General features: G+C 42.1%; 1 protein-coding gene across 17 annotated transcripts in view; it reads left to right on the top strand.

The window, feature by feature from the left end:
- ATG7 (autophagy related 7) overlaps positions 1–15,716 on the top strand; it is a 274,642-nt gene that overhangs the window by 28,939 nt on the left and 229,987 nt on the right. For 12 of the 17 annotated variants that reach the window (XM_024245298.3, XM_063721876.1, XM_054551711.2 and 9 more), the window contains 4 exons: positions 5,560–5,677; positions 7,598–7,675; positions 12,212–12,328; positions 14,272–14,421. In XM_024245298.3, the coding sequence (XP_024101066.1) occupies positions 5,560–5,677; positions 7,598–7,675; positions 12,212–12,328; positions 14,272–14,421 (463 nt within the window). The remainder of the gene's footprint in view (positions 1–5,559; positions 5,678–7,597; positions 7,676–12,211; positions 12,329–14,271; positions 14,422–15,716) is intronic. The other 5 variants (XM_054551709.2, XM_063721883.1, XM_063721881.1 and 2 more) reach the window with 1 other exon arrangement.

Raw genomic sequence — 15,716 nt, 5'->3', positions numbered from 1 at the left:
CTTTTGAAAGTGGCAATGGTCAACTATTAGGATATTTAAAATAAAGTGTCCCTAGAATTTTTTTAATCTCAGAAAATCAATACTTTTTTTCCGTTTATCTCAATCCAGTTGGAAAATTTGAAAGCACGATGTACATCCACAATGATGTTAGTATTTGTATCTTTAAAAATGTATGTGTTGGTGTTTCTTGTTCCCTTCAGAGCTTTCTTGCTCCATCGTAAACTCTTTGTGGTTACCTGTCAAAAGAAATAAAATCCTAATAATCTCTCTCTTGTTTTGGCAAACTAACTTATTTTGGAGCCAGTAAGATATAACGAGGAAAATACTGGAAATGTACAAGCATTAAATTGTCTGAAGATGGTACGGGGGAGCATCAACAGTCTGTTTTGTGTAATCTGGAGAGCCTCATATTTACCTCAGACTAACCTCACTCCTATCCTTATCCCTCTACTGCACTGTTTGTTTTATAAGGTTTTAATAATTTTATTCTTTAGAATAATTAATTAGAAAAACGCAGTTCACGGAAGTTAGGTTTGAACTTACTACAAAATGTGAGCATCTTAAACTTAATTAATCTAAAAATTTTGGTTGAAGGAGATAAGAAAATCTGTGATCCTGCAGCTATGACTTTCACACAAATTGCTCATTTTCACTCATCATATTTTTTCTTTAACCATTGAATACCCTCAGTGTGTGAGGCACTGTGGTAGACAGTGGGAGGTGAGCAGAAATAAGATGTGGTCCCCATTGTGTGAAAATAGTCCTGGATTCAAAGTTTGAAGATTTGGAATCTATGGCTAATTAACTGTGCTACTTCAGTAAGCCCTTTTAGTTTTCTCAGCTTTTGTTTCCTCATCTTTAAAATGGGTTCTTGCTTTCTAATGTTCTTTCCAGTTTTAAAAGTCTGTCACTTTCTGAATCCCTATTAGGATGGCTGGGAAGTTTAATGAAAGTGCTTGGGACTTCTCAGAAGGCCTGATTTCTTTATTCCAAATTATTTCCTTTATTATTACGCCATTTTTGTTTTGATTGCTGTATACCTGCATGGGTTGGTAGAGAAAGTCTTTATGAATTTATTTATCAAAGAAGGAATATCTACAATGTGCAGATGTGTGAGTGTTAGGAATACAAAGACTTATGAAATATGTTCTCCAGAGCTCCTCTACTGTATGAGAGAGAGAAGTAGAAGGCAAATATTTGCATTATAGTGTGCTCAGTGCTGTAATAAGCATGGAGAGGTAATCATTATTTCAGGAAAACTTATTGATTGCTTCCTCTGTGTCTTGATAATAGAATGTGCTAGGTGCTGGGCATACAGACAGGAATGACATACAGTTGAATAGCTAACAATCCCAGTACTCACTTGTAGATGTCAAGAGTATCTTAGCTTTGCATAGCACTGGATAAGTCTCTTCTACTCTGTGCCCCCGGTAGTCTTATGGATCTCTGCACAAGGATCCTGTTCTCTGAATTGTATTAGACGAATTGTCAGTCAAGTAGTATTTTATCAGGCACCAACTGTCTTAAACTGGAGTATGCTGTCTTGAGTTAGGGTATCCTGCTGAATCAGACCCAAAAATGTAGGGGCCCAAACACAAAGAAGTTCATTTCTTGCTCATCAAATAGCCCAGGGCTGCTGGTCCAGTCTTCTTCCATGTTGTGGCGCCCTTGTCCCTGAGGACTTTGCATTTGTGTGCTGATTAAGACAGTTGTCACTTTCAGGTAACAACAGATTAATGAGGAAAGACAGCTAAGGTGCAAATAGGTGGAAGAGACACACCTAGTCTCTTAAAGGCCCTGGCGAGAAGGGACATGCATCACTCCACTCAGATTCTACTGAGGAGAACTCGTGGCCTCACTTGTCTTGCAAAGAAGACTGGGAAGTGTGGAACCCAGCTAAAACGTTATGTGTGCTTTCTCTTTCTGTTGACAAGGAGGAAAATGGATTTTGATTGACAATCTCTGTACCTATGTGAAGCTGATAAAAAAAAAGAAATTTTCCGCTGGGTGCGGTGGCTCACGCCTGCAATCCCAGCACTTTGGGAGGCCGAGGCAGGCGGATCACGAGGTCAGGAGATCAAGACCATCCTGGCTAACACGGTGAAACCCCGTCTCTACTAAAAATACAAAAAATTAGCCGGGTGTGGTGGTGGGCTCCTGTAGTCCCAGCTGCTCGAGAGGCTGAGGCAGGAGAATGGCGTGAACCCGGGAGGCGGAGCTTGCAGTGAGCCGAGATCCCGCCACTGCACTCCGGCCTGGGCGACAGAGTGAGACTCCGTCTCTAAAAAAAAAAAAAAAGAATTTTCTTTTCTCTGGGCTTTAAATGATCAACATTTGAATGAAGAACATTTCTGTGGGTTTCTTTCCCTTGAGGAATATTTGTCTTTATTCATAAGAAATTTTCTTTTCGGCCGGGCGCGGTGGCTCACGCCTGTAATCCCAGCACTTTGGGAGGCCGAGGCGGGCGGATCACGAGGTCAGGGATCGAGACCATCCTGGTTAACACGGTGAAACCCCTTCTCTACTAAAAATACAAAAAAAAAAAAAAAAAAAAAAAATTAGCCCGCCATGGTGGCAGGCGCCTGTAGTCCCAGCTACTCGGGAGGCTGAGGCAGGAGAAAGGCATGAACCTGGGAGGCGGAGCTTTCAGTGAGCCGAGATCGCACGACTGCACACCAGCCTGGGAGACAGAGTGAGACTCCATCTCAAAAAGAAAAAAATATTTTTCTTTTCTTTGCCTCAAGTTGGACCTAATTAGAGAAATAGGAGGCATAATTCTTGCCCTCAAAGAACTGAAAAGGTAGTGAAGGAAGTAGGAGTCTTACGCACACTCATATGTGTGGGGCAGAGGCTGTGTCTTTCTTATTCTCTGTTGTATCACCAGCACCCAGCACAGATCTGGGGTGTACTATTTGCTCAATAACTGCCTAATTGAATTACAAGCGGTCTAAGCACATGGCTGTCAAAATGATATGTGGTGTGGTTGATGGAAAGACACCAGTGGACTGTGTTAGAGGATGTTACAAACAGAAACTCTGCAATTGCTAGGGAAGTCAGGAGATGACAAAGAAACATGACCCCCAACTGACTGTGACTTTCTGGGTTCCCAACGTTCCCTGTGGGCATGTGAAGCTGTGTGCAAAGTAGATTCCTCCAGGTATGAAGAGCACAGGTGCTCTTCCAGAGGATTTATTCCGTTCTGACCACCTGCCTGCCTGTTGGCCAAGTGTAAATAACTGGTGCAACACAGCCCCAGCACTTTCCTGAGTCATCACTGTAAGACTGAGTGAAGTGAAGGCCAAGTGTCTAGCTGTAATGTCCCCAAAGCAGGTCCAGTCTTCCGGCCTTTGTGAGATCCATTTTTACTAGGTTAGTATATGCATTATTGCAAGTTCGCTGTTGGCCTTAGTATGTGGAGAAAATTTCTAATTCAGATTCTTTTTAGCAGCTATGTTGAGATATAATTCACATACCATAAAATTCACCCCTTAGTTTAAAGGGGTACAATTCAGTGGTTTTTAGTAAATTCATAGAGTTGTGCTGCCATTCCTATTAATTCCAGAACATTCCCATCTCCCAAAAAAGACACCTTTAGCAATTACTCCCCATCCCCCCTCCTCCATACTCACCAGCCCTAGCCAACCATAACTCTACTTTCTGTCTCTGAGGATTTGCCTATTCTGCATATTTCATGTAAGTGGAACCATAGGAAACTAAACTAGTAAGTGTCAGAACCAAGATTTGAACTAAATTCTGTCTCCAAGTCTCAGGCTCCTTCCCTCTCATTATCACTTTTTAAATTCATTTTCCTGCCACCTCCCATGGTGGAACTTTAGTCATGAAAGATGCTTCTCCTTCGAAGCTTCCGATTGTCCTGGCTAATTAACTTGCATAAGTGCTGATGCTCCTAAGAGCCTAGCTATCTTGCAGTTGCTTGAGTTCTTGGTATGCAGTCTTCTCCTTTCACAGAGTGAGGCTTTGGTATGGATCTCACACACCTGGGAAGTTTGGGAAGAAGGGTACCTTCCTCCTCTGTGCTTGTGTCCAAATTAGATCATAGCATCCTTCCTTCTGTTTCCACATCCTGTTTCAGCAGTAATTGCATGAAGCCAAGTCTGAATGTAGAAGGCCTAGTTTACCAACTGCTCTGCTTTCTTTGCCTTCCCTCTGGGCTTAATCTTTTCCCTTTGTGATTTCTCTCTCTTCAAGACCAGCTTGGATGTCCTCATCTCACCTGGATGAAAAATATTCTTTTATTGGATGAGCATGGTGACAAACAACTTGTGATTTGCTGACTCATACCTCCCAAGAGAAGGTTCTGGCCATTGAAAGCTAGCTCTCCCTGAGGACTTGGCGTTTGAGCCTGATAGACGGCATTTGACAGAGCCATGTCATTCATTGCACCCCTTCATACCTGTTCTAGGTTTAGATTTCTACTCCTTCAGCCCCATAAACCCAATTTTACATGGACTTTAAATGAAAAGACATAGGTTATTCTAAACTATGCAGCTGTCATCAGTGCAATCAGTAAGAAGGCATTCTGTCTGCATTAGCTGTGACAACATTAGTAGGCTACTAATGAAATGAATATTTTCATTTAACATCTGTAAACTCTGAAATGCAAGTTAATCATTTCAGAGAAGAGACCAGATTTGTCCACATCTGAATTCGTATTCAGAATCAACTCCTCTTCTCTTCTCCTGACTTTGCTTACTCTGAGGACTGTGAGGCCTTTGGGGGTAATGTAGAGTGTTTTGTAAACCTGGTGGCACGACAGATTGACAGGTAGCCCAGGTGTGAGACATTTTGTCTGTGAGACTCAGACAACCATCAGGGGCTTGCCCAGCAGCAGTTTTATGCAGAGCCCCGTTTGGGGTGGGCTAGGTTGTGGGGCAGTCAGGAGAACACGTACTTTCTATCCTCAAGGAGCTTACTGTCCTCCAGCTGGGTGGGTATGACTGTAGTTCTTGAAAATGCTCGAAAATATTATGCTGAGTTTTATGTGCCAACTCTTAGCAGAGAAAGTGGAGATAGCTTTCCGGAAGAGGAGAGATTGATTGGGGCAGGACCTTGAAGCCTGGGAGGGTCTGAGAGGTGGCGTAGGCACAGCACGGTACCTTGGACTCAGCTAATTCTGGTTTTAGATTCAAGCTCTGCCTATTATTATGTGACCTTAGGCAAGTTGCTTAAACCTTTAAATGGGGGGAAAGAGCTGTTATGAGAATTCAAACTGTGCACAGCTCAACAAACAATATTTCCCTCAGGTTAAAGATGGGAAAGAAGAACAAATAGGAAATGAACTTCTCTTTGGGGGACAGTAGAAGAACAGCATCCTGATAGGTTAGAGTATAGGGAATATATAGGCTTTTGGGGGGGAATGGTGCCTGTTTTTTAGTTCTTGAGTGATGATATTCATCTTTTTCCAAGAAAACATACAGTTAATCTTCTGTTTGCCCTACAGAGCAATACCCTTTTTATCCCACTACGGTGGTGGTTAACTTGTCTCTCCCTGGCTGAGTCCCAGCTGTGCCTGGCTAACTGTGTTTCTCCTGTATCTAGGAGTGCTCCCACCCCAGCCCGTTGCTGCCCAGCTGTTGGAACACTGTATAACACCAACACACTCGAGTCTTTCAAGACTGCAGATAAGAAGCTCCTTTTGGAACAAGCAGCAAATGAGGTTAGCTGGGAAAACGTGATGTATGTGTCATATTTCCTGTGGTCCTGGCAGGTGCAGTGTTTGTGATCAGGCACGTGGGTCTGCTGCAGAAACTGGCATATGAAGGGAACTTAAAGACACTTGTGGGCTTTGGTATATTTCTCCAGAGAGAGTACTCCCAGCTGTCTCCTTCTGTATTGGTGGGAAGGTCAGGGAGAGTCCATCCAGGCTCTCACCTGGGATAGGCTGGAAATAACATGGCAGGGCAGAGATTAAGTAATCAGTTTGCTGCTCATCTCCAGCCAGCATTTTGAAGCAGCCAGACTTCTGAGAGTTGTGTTCCTGTGGCTGAATGCCTCTGGGCACTCTGTTTATTGTGCCTTGGAGAGGCTTGGCAATCCTGTGCACCATGGCGGTAGAGGAGATTATCATGTAGTCTCTCCAGTCTCTTCACTTATCTAATCTATTGCATCTGATTTTCAAGGCCTCTGTGTCCTGGCCCTGTTTTCCTCTTTTCCTTTCTGACCTCTCTACTCTTGCCCTTGCATTCTCTGAGTCTGTCATAGCAAATCACATGTAATTCCCTCCACCTACTTTCTGTTCTGTCCTCTCTCCTTGGGAATACAATATCCTCTCTGCCTGGAATGTCTTTCCTTTGCTTCTTTACATTGGAGTCAGTGAGAGGAATTAAAATGGGAGATGGGGGCAGTTTATCCCAATCCTGTCTAACCGCTGTAATCGAGGAGTCTTTATACCAGTCTTTATCACGACATGAATCTTGTTGGTGTGGGTGCAGTGGTCAGGTCCTGAGGCAGGCTTCCCTCACATCCCTCGGGATGGACGCAGCTGTGACTCAGGAGAGGATGGTCGTTTTTCTTGACCTATGGCTTGACTGCTCCTGGGCCTCCTGCTTTGGCTGCACATTTAAAAGGGAGTCTCCAGAGTTGGGTCAGGCCTTAATCATCTTGGAAAAAAGCAGGTTCCCCCCCACAGGAACATCCCACCCCTCAACTGGGGCCCAGAATTCTCCTGGCAGCTCCTGCCCCATGCCCCCTTGGCTTACCAGAAACTGGGGGCCTCTCTTCAGTGGTCCAGCTCCTCCAAGGCCAATATGTCAGTAGCAGGAACTTACTTCTGCTTACTTATTTCCCTCTTCCACCCATACTTAGGGAATGATTCCTATTAGTGCAACTGTTTTGTCTTGCTTAGTAACACCAAGTTTAGCTACGAATCTTAGCTACAAAAACATCTTGTGATCCACAGCTGCTGACCAGCACCAGCGTTTGCTCCTAGTCTCAGTACTTGCTGAGTATACATAAATTTGAAGTTCGTTCTTTCTTCATCTCTCATGGCAAGATAATCTCAAATAAGGCTTTAGGAAACTCCTATGTGTATTTCACAGCATTTCCTTTGAGAGCCCCTCCCAGGCTCTTTACCCTCCCAGTTCCCCAGCAGAGTCTGCAGAGAATTCCTCCCGTAAATTCTACCTACTTCTGTGACAGCAAATCCTACATGGTGGTGAAGTTATACATTTACGCCGGTGTGTTTCTAGACTGCGAGTGTCTTGAGGGTAGGGACTGACTGTGTCTTTTATTTCTGTAACCCTGATATGCCCGGTATATAGTAGACAATAAGTAAATATTTGCTGAAGGAGATTGTGAAGGCATGAAAATGGCCTGGTTGCCCCCTCTGTGCCGAGATCTGCTGAGAGGAGGCACCTGGGCTCCCTCACTTGGCTTAGATGTTGAAGGGAGTGTGGCTGGGAGAGAGGCAGTGTGAAGTGGGCAGAGTGAGGTAACAACCCACTTCATTGTTTGGGGTAAGTGGTGCTGGGCCTGTAGGAAAGAAGAGCCTGGTGCTTTTCAGCTCCACACTTCACCTGAGAGTGAGAAACTCAGAGATGCCTGGTAACCTGCCTTGACGCTTTTCTTCTTCTGGCAGATATGGGAATCCATAAAATCAGGCGCTGCTCTTGAAAACCCTGTACTCCTCAACAAGTTCCTCCTCTTGACATTTGCAGTAAGTAAATGGGCCCTCGGTTGCACTGAGGTTGGTGAAATCCCCTGGCTTAGCCCAGTGTACCAGTAGAACAGTCTGCTCTTCTCTCCAAAGCTACTACCTTCTGTTATTTAAATAATAGCTGTTAACGAAACGCTCATTTGATTAGTGGCCAGTTAGTGCTGGCACCTATTACCAGTGCTAACTTAATTCACCCCTATGGATCATACTGGCAGTAATGCATCCGTATGGATCATACTGGCAGTAATTGCATAGTTTATATAACACAGGGCATGATAAAGTCAGGTTCAGGGAATGTGGTTTCATTGTTGCTAACGCCTTTGTTAAATACTGTCCTAAATACCATCTAAATAAAGGAAAGGAGCTTCTGGATTAAAGGAGATCACACTGCATAGCTTGACCACAAAATTGCTTGTTGATTTTTTTTTTGTTTTTTGTTTTTTTAAAGACAGAAACACATTTTCTGTAAGCAAAATCTAATTAAAATGAACATTAAGGGCAGCCTTGAAAAGGAAATCGTATTAGGGTAACATGTGCTGCCCAGTGAAGAAGGGGTGGGATGTAGATGGAAGGACCTGGCCTTGGTGAGGGAAAAGGTAAGGGTTGATTATAGAGATACCAGCTATGCGTGCATGCGTGTGTGTGCGCACACACACACACAGATACCAGTTATACACACAGGCACATGCACACACACAGCAACACACAGATGTGTGTATATATATCTGTGTATATAAAACTAATTTATATCCTTTATTATTATATTGACTATATAACATTCTGTCAAATGTATGTTCCATAGATTCCTGTTATATATTTAGGTGGTTTCTAATATTCACTATTATAAAAAATGCTAGTCTGGGCACAGTAGCTCATGCTTGTAATACCAGCACTTTGGGAGGCTAAGCAGGTGGATCACTTGTGGCCAAGAGTTTGAGACCAGTCTGGGCAACACCTTGTCACTTCAAAAAATACAAAAATTAGCCGGGTGTGGTGGTGCCTGCCTGTGGTTCCAGTTACTGGGGAGCTGAGGTGGGAGGATCGTCTGAGCCTGGGAGATTGAGGCTGCAGCATGCCATGATTGCACCACTGCACTCCAGCCTGGACAACAGAGTGAGACCCTGTCTCAAAAAAAAAAATACTGTGGTATATTGAAAAATATATAATATTAGCCATATTGATCTTTTCTCCTGCTCATTTTACTTCTTTAGAATAAGTTCTTTGGAGCGGGCATATAAACACACTAATGTTGCTGTGTATTAAGTGTGCTGTTTCACCACAGCATCATCAGCTTTGGACATTAATCCTCTTTCCCACTTCTTTTTCTGGCAAGTTCTCCTTCCCCGACCTCCCACCGTTCCTCCTAGATTCCTAGATGCAGGGGAGGCCTCTGATTTATTGCCCAAGGCAAAGGAGGGTATGATAGCAATCAAACAAGGCCAGTGGGTGGCTATCTACAAGGAACACATTTTCTAACAAGTTATAATGCTTTCTGTGTAATAGTGGAGGAGAGAGGAAAATGTTTAAATTTTTTGTCTGATTACTTGGCTTAATTTGGCATTAATAATTTGTCTATACATTTGGGTAATTCTGTAGATTTTTTTTTTTTTTTTGAGACGGAGTCTCGCTCTGTCACCCAGGCTGGAGTGCAGTGGTGCGATGTCGGCTCACTGCAAGCTCTGCCTCCCGGGTTCACGCCATTCTCCTGCCTCAGCCTCCCGAGTAGCTGGGACTACAGGCACCCGCCACCACACCCGGCTAATTTTTTGTATGGATCATACTGGCAGTAATTGTTTATATAACACAGGGCATGATAAAGTCAGGTTCAGGGAATGTGGTTTCATTGTTGCTAATGACTTTGTTAAATACTGTCATAAATACCGTCTTAAATACCATGTAAATAAAGAAAAGGGGCTTCTGGATTAGAGGAGATCACACTGCATAGCTTGACCACAAAATTGCTTGTTGATTTTGTTTCGTTTTGTTTTGTTTTTTTAAAGACAGAAACACGTTTTCTGTAAGCGAAATCTAATTCAAAGATTAGATTTAATTAGAGGGGGTTTCACCGTGTTAGCCAGGATGGTCTTGATCTCCTGACCTCGTGATCCGCCCGCCTCAGCCTCCCAAAGTGCTGGGATTACAGGTGTGAGCCACCGCATGCAGCCTGTAGTTTCTTTACTGGGATAAATGGTAAGCATTGCTAGTTAAAGATTTCTAGTTACTTGAACGTCAGTACGCTTTCTGTACCAAGAATTCTCATAGTAGAACATGCTGACAGTTTGCATTTAATGAGAAAAATAACATTAGCTCTTACTTAAAGTTTTAAGGTTTGCCTAGAGTCAGTATGTGTGTTGGTCTTGCTGCCTTGTTTACCGAGCATTCTTAGCCTGGCTTAAAAAAAATTGTAAGTATGTACTTTTTAAAATCTTCACACACTAAGGACTTTATGTTTAATTTAATGGAGTTCATTTCTATCCTGAAAAAAATCCTAAGGAATGCAAGCCTTTTGGCTTTTGAAGATGACCTGATAAAGTTTCTTAGAATTTGTGAGGTCCCGCCGGGTGTGGTGGTTCATGCCTGTAATCCTAGCACTTTGGGAGGCCGAGGTAGGCGGATTGCCTGAGCTCAGGAGTTTGAGACCAGCCTGGGCAACATAGTGAAACCCCGTATCTACTAAAATTAAAAAAAAAAATTAGCTGGGCATGGCAGCCTGTAGTCCCAGCTACTTGGGAGGCTGAGGCAGGAGAATTGCTTGAACCTGGGAGGTGGAGGTTGCAGTGAGCCGAGATCATGCCGCTGCACTCCAGCCTGTGTGACAGAGCAAGACTCCGTCTCCAAAAAAAAAAAAGAAAAGATTTTGTGAGGTTCTTCATCTTGAATTGTTTAACCTTTTACTAAAGATCGGTTATGACAAATCATTTAAGTACAAAGAAGAGAAAATAATCTCTGGAGGTGTTTTTGCTTTCCTTCTGCTGTTTTTAGGACTCATAGGACTAGACAGTTCATTAATTTCAGCTTTGCAGTTCATTTTGCCATTGTGAAGAGGGAATTTGTTCTTAGTTGATCAATGAATAGCAGAATCAGAGACTGCAGAGATTACAATTATTAGACTTTCTCATCTGTACACATGATTACATATACATTTACATTTTAAAAGTCATCTAGTATGATTTCATTTATATGAAAAGTCCAGACTAGGAAAATCCATAGAGACAGAAAATAGATTAGTGGTTGCCAGGGGATGAGAGGAGGGGGAATGGGGAGTCTCTGCTAATATGTATGAGATTTCTTTTTGGAGTGATGAAAATATTCTGGAATTAATAGTGATGATGGTACAACCATATCACTATACTAAAAAGAAACCACTAAATTGTATACTTTTTAACATGGTGAATTTTATGGGATGTAAATTATATCTCAATAAAAAGTCATCTAACAACCATCCAATTTTAATTCTTAGCAAGATTCAAGAAGAAGTATTAATTAGCTACATGAACTGCATTCATATTCAGTGGTCACAGGCTTGTAGGCAAGCTGCCAAATACCCACATATGTCTGGAATGCTACCATGAATTTAATTAAGGCCCCAAAAGCTGTAGTAATTCTGAAGCAAGAGCCATTAGTGTGAATGGGAACAGTGTCAAAGACAGCCTCACAAATCCTTTCCCCTGGGTCACCTACCCTGGTGGGGGATCGGTCAGATACACCCGTGAAGATGTAACCTCTTCTATTCACCCATCCAGCTTGCTACTTAGAGCCTCTCCGTGGCTCTAATCATGTACTCGCTTTATCTCTGCTCTGTCCACAAAGCGAGTTGCCTGGTGTCTGGGACTGGGGTTTATTCATCTTATTGTCAGTGTCTTATGTTTTGCCTTGTACATAGCAAGGACTTGATAGTTGTTGACTTAAATCCACTAAGCCATTTCCAAAAGCAGTATTGTATTATTTCAGGCATGCATAGGTATGTGAATAGCACAGCTTCCTTAATAACATGTAATTTATTTGATTGTGAAGAGAATGGTAACTGTTTGGAAGTTGTGCTTCTGTAGATAGTACATTAAGTATGTATGGTCAGTGGAAAAAAGCTTAAGTTTTGGAAGCAGAGTTCTGATCTCTTCTCTGCCCCTTGCCATCTTTTTTGTTGTTGTTTAGGTTTTTTACCCCTTTGTAAGATTCAGTTTTCTGTTTATAAAATGGGATAATAATAATTACCTCCCAGGGGGGTTTTGTAGGTTAAAGGGTGATGACGATAATATCAATTACATATTGCACATTTTCTTTTAGCAAGTGGCCAATAAAGTATATTATGTTTGTCATCATATTATTAGTGGTGATATATGAGACTATTTTGGGAATACAAAAGTCCTTTATTCGATCATGAGTTCTGTTGGGGGTGAGGATATTTGATAAGCTGGACAGACTTTGTTTGCATCAGCTTTGCTATCGTAAGTGGCCTTGAGAAGCTACATTAATAGATGCATTTCACCTTAACTTAATGGTGCTATTCTAATAACCTATTTATATTTTTTATTCTAGGATCTAAAGAAGTACCACTTCTACTATTGGTTTTGCTATCCTGCCCTCTGTCTTCCAGAGAGTTTACCTCTCATTCAGGGGCCAGTGGGTTTGGATCAAAGGTTTTCACTAAAACAGGTATCAACAAATAACCAAAATGCACATAAAATTGGGTTGAATGTGCAAGAGTAGTTATCTAGTTCTTTCCAAAGACAAACAGGTACTTCTCCGGATGAAGAGGTGGTAACTGAAATCCTCCAAAGGTGGTACTAGGAGCAGACTTACTTAGAAAATGTTTGTAAAGTCATTTTTTTGTATACATATTTATATATATTTTGAGAGTGGGTCTCACCCCCATTATGCAGGCTAGAGTGCAGTGGCACGATCACAGCTCACTGTAGCTTCAACTTCTCAGGCTCAGGTGATCCTCTCATCTCAGCCTCCTGAGCACCTGGGACTACAGGCATCCCATCACACCTGGCTAATGTTTGTCTTTTAATAGATATGGGGTTTTGCCATATTGGCCAGGCTGGTCTTCAACTCCTGGGCTCAAGCAATCTGCCTGCCTCAACCTCCCAAAGTGCTGGGATTACAGGCATGAGCCACCCTGCCTGGTCTGTAAAGTCATTTTGAAGATGTAGTGAACAGTAATTTTCCAGGTTTTCAGTGGTATTTGGTGAACTGCTAAACCAGTAAGGGGGAATTATAGGAATATTTTGAAACACCAAAAGAATTTACCAAAATGTGGTCTTCATTTTCAATATGGGGAAACATAAGGCAGTATACTCTGGGAAAGAGTCTTTGAAACAAAACAGAAGGCATTCTCCTACCCTCGTACCAAGTTGCAGAACTTTTCTACCTGGAGCGGTACATGCAGAGTTAGTTGGTGACATTTGGGATAGATAATAAGTTCATTAGAGATGGTTCCCAGAAGAGCAGTTAAAATAATCAGGCTGGTAGAACAGAGACCCTAAACTAGAGAATTCTGATTGTTGTTAAGGCAAAGATTATGTGTCAAGATGATTTGAATTCATGAAACACATCAATCACTAAAGCCCTGAATACTGAAGCCATCATTCAGGGAGATTTCTTGGCGCTGTTCAGGGAGCAGCCATTATTGATTACATTTTTTTGTTGTTGTTGTTCGTACAAATCCAAGGTTGTGGTTTTGTGGAACTAATTTCCCAAGAAGAAATATAAGTAGGGAAAAAGGATTTTGGATGAGGATTGACTGCTGGCAGGTATGGGGTTTCTTTTATTGAGGACAAAAATGTTCTGTAATTATTATTGCTGTGGTGGTTGCATAACCCTGTGAACATACTAAAAAAACAAACAACACATTGCATTATGTACTTTAAATGGGTGAATTGGGTCAGGCCCGGTGGCTCACAACTCTAATGTAATTCCAGCACTTTGGAATGCAGAGGTGAGCATATCACTTGAGCTCAGGAGTTCAAGACCAGCCTGGGCAATATCGTGAAACCCCATCTCTATAAAAAATAGAAAAAAGTTAGCAGAGCATGGTGGTGTGTGCCTATGGTCCCAGCTACTCAGGAGGCTGAGGTAGGAGGATTGATTGATTGATTGAGCCCAGGAGGTCGAGGCTGCAGTGAGCTGTGATTGCCTGGGTGACAGAGCAAGACCTTGTCTCAAAAAGTAATAAATGGGTGAATTGTATGGTATGTTAGTCATGTCTCAGTAAAGCTGTTGAAGATTATGGAAAGGTTCGGGGTAAAATTCATCAGGGGTAGATTCATGTTGGGTTATCATAGGAGAGAAAGAATGTTTGGTTACCGCTCTAAAACTCTGATTGACAGCTTAGGGAACTACCATGTTGTACCATAAAATGTCCCTTTGTGCCCCTAAGACACACACCACCATGCCCCTGGAAAGTGTTATATAAAAGCTAAGTGGTATTATTTGGAGGCATTTCTGTGTTCACTTGCTGTAATAGAGTAAGAGGAGTGTGATCAGTCATTTCTAGTCTTCTGGTTTTAAGGTACCTTTTTTTTGAGTTAGTTTTTAGCCCAGAACTAGATATGTAATTTTCTAGAGAATAACGATGTGTTTTCTGTTTTCAGATTGAAGCACTAGAGTGTGCATATGATAATCTTTGTCAAACAGAAGGAGTCACAGCTCTTCCTTACTTCTTAATCAAGTATGATGAGAACATGGTGCTGGTTTCCTTGCTTAAACACTACAGTGATTTCTTCCAAGGTCAAAGGACGAAGGTCAGATAAACTTTGAGTATCATTTTATTATATAGTTTTTTAAAAAATCTGAAGTTCATGTTACAAGAGACCACTGCAAAATTCAAACTTGTTTAGATTTCCTTAGCCTTCAAAGGATGTTTAAGAACATTTCCTTATCTCTACCTTCTCCCACCCCTGCAGTTATCGAATCAGCTCCTCTAGGTTTTTCTAGCTCTACTACAGCTCAGAGTAATTTTGATACCTTACTCTTTTCTTTTCTTTGTTTGTTTGAGACGGAGTCTTGCACTGTTGCCCGGGCTGGAGCACAGTGGCGCGATCTCGGCTCACTGCAATCTCTGCCTCCCAGGTTCAAGCGATTCTCCTGGTCAGCCTCCCGAGTAGCTGGGACTATAGGTGCCCACCACCATGCCCGGCTAATTATTTGTATTTTTAGTAGAGGCGGGGTTTCACTATGTTGGCCAGACTGGTCTTGAATGCATGACCTGCCTCGGCCTCCCAAAGTGCTGGGATTATAGGCGTGAGCCACTGTGCCCGGCCAATACCTTACTCTCTATTAGTGCTAAAGTTATTTCCATTTTCCCTCCTGATGTATTTTACCTCTGTGTTTTAATTTTTATTCCCAGAACTACCCTGTAGTTCAGGCCCCTCATATCACACTCCTGGACACTTAGAATCTTGTTTCCATCTTGTGCAACACTACTATAGAAGAATCTCCCTTGAACTACCCACATTTAGTATATCATTCATTGACCAAGAGCCTAATGGTGTCTTCCTTCTGGCTCCAAGCTGCCTTTCCTGCCTTATCTTCCACTATTTTCCTCATAAAGCATTGCTCCAGCTAATCTTATCTATTTTTCTCCAGAATCTCCATCCCTTTCCCATCAGATACACCTGAAACTTTTTTTGTTCTTTCTTTTTCCTCATGTTGTATCATCTTCCTAAAACATATTCTACTTGTGAAAACCCTAAGAAGTTCTCTCTGTCTTATTGAAATTCTATCTCCACTGTGAAGCATTTTCATGGTGTGGCCATATATGATCTATCCCTATCTGAAGTCACTGCATTTATTCCCTGATCCTCATTTGCAGGTCCAGTACCTTGTACAAGTTTCTTTTTGTGCCATATTAGACTGTAAGCTCCAAGAGGGCAGGGCCCAAGTCTTATGAATTTGTGTCTGCATAGTGTCTAGTACTTGTCTGAGGCCCTCAATAAAATTCTTTTGAATGAATGAAAGAGTACTGTAAATGTCTTTTAGAAGTGATCAGATATATAGGAAGCTGTCTTAGCCATACAGGAGACTATGAATTAAAAAT

Source organism: Pongo abelii, chromosome 2 (assembly GCF_028885655.2).
Source record: "Pongo abelii isolate AG06213 chromosome 2, NHGRI_mPonAbe1-v2.0_pri, whole genome shotgun sequence".
NCBI lineage: Eukaryota > Metazoa > Chordata > Mammalia > Primates > Hominidae > Pongo > Pongo abelii.
Note: the sequence above shows the minus strand (reverse complement) of the source record. Positions and strands in the feature narration are given on the sequence as shown.